Source organism: Symsagittifera roscoffensis, chromosome 2, assembly GCF_963678635.1.
Source record: "Symsagittifera roscoffensis chromosome 2, txSymRosc1.1, whole genome shotgun sequence".
In the NCBI taxonomy this organism is placed as follows: Eukaryota; Metazoa; Xenacoelomorpha; order Acoela; family Convolutidae; genus Symsagittifera; species Symsagittifera roscoffensis.
The window spans coordinates 18,592,131-18,593,220 of record NC_087063.1 but is presented as its reverse complement, the minus strand read 5'-3'; the positions used below and the strand labels follow the sequence as shown (position 1 = coordinate 18,593,220).

At 39.9% G+C, this 1,090-nt stretch overlaps 1 protein-coding gene across 1 annotated transcript in view; it reads left to right on the top strand.

Annotated features, from left to right (window-relative positions):
- The first annotated feature begins 226 nt into the window (after positions 1–226).
- The window catches only part of LOC134839727 (death domain-associated protein 6-like), a 2,514-nt gene continuing 1,650 nt past the window's right edge, over positions 227–1,090 (top strand). The window contains exon 1 of the mRNA XM_063855348.1: positions 227–284. Coding sequence (XP_063711418.1) covers positions 227–284 — 58 coding nt within the window. The remainder of the gene's footprint in view (positions 285–1,090) is intronic.

Sequence of the window (1,090 nt, the reverse complement as noted above, 5' to 3'; positions counted from 1 at the left end):
TTTCACTCAAAACTTTTTTGTATAAAATAGTTTCTTTAAAAAAAATGTTTTACTTCCCAGATCAATTTTTTTCCCAACACCGCGTGGCTTACCTTGAATAGATACATTGACGACAGCATAAATAGCATTGACTGTGTTGTTGGCAGCAACCGTGTACTCCCCTGCATCTGTGAGATCACAGCCCCTGATAGTCAGAGTGCCTCTGCCAGAGAAGGGGTCTTCTGAGATGAAGATTCTGCCGGCTGATTTGAGCAGTTTCCCTTTGCGGAACCACTCGATCACTGGCAGAGGGTAGCCTGTAAAGAAGATAAATCATAATAAATTGTTCTCAGGGACGGTTTTTTACCATGATAATTTCGTTTAACTCTTCGGCTCTTTTTCCTTTCCCCCCACCTCCCACGACCATCAATTTTATGGTGTAACGAGTCGTTTTACAGGGTTAAATATGGAGATCAAATGTGTTTGCCACATCCTAATTAGTCCGCATGTCAATTTTCATAATGATCGGACAATGTGAACACTAACTTTACTAGTAAAAAATTGCCGGTGGCGGGAAAAGGAAAAAGAGCCAACTCTTCATATAACATTTGCTAATCACCAAACTTGAACTGGCGCTATTTAATGTGAGTGTCATACCGGAGGGTATGATAATCTAACACTTGAATCCGATCGGATCGATAAACCTTATTTCTAAGTCGGAGCGATATAAAACGACTAGTTGACAGATAACATTAATTCAACTCTGATTCTTATTGCAGTTAGTGTTCGTCCTCTCTGTCTACCAAGGTCAAGTGACCAGCCGTCTAGGCGTTTAGCATAAGATTATTAGTAATATAAATAACATACACATAAGGTTAGTTTGTCGATCCAGACCGGATGACATTCCCCCTTGGCAACAAAATTTTATAAAGTATTGTTTTTCAAATTGAGTTTTAAAGTCCACTGGGGACTGATAACTTGAGTTTTATAGTCCCGGTAGGACTCTTTTGGCATCATTTTTCTGTTTGTGAGTTCTGCTTGGCAGTTTCTTCCCCTGACTTTCGTGTTCCTCGTCATCATCATTTTTCTTGTCCACCCCACTTTCTTGACA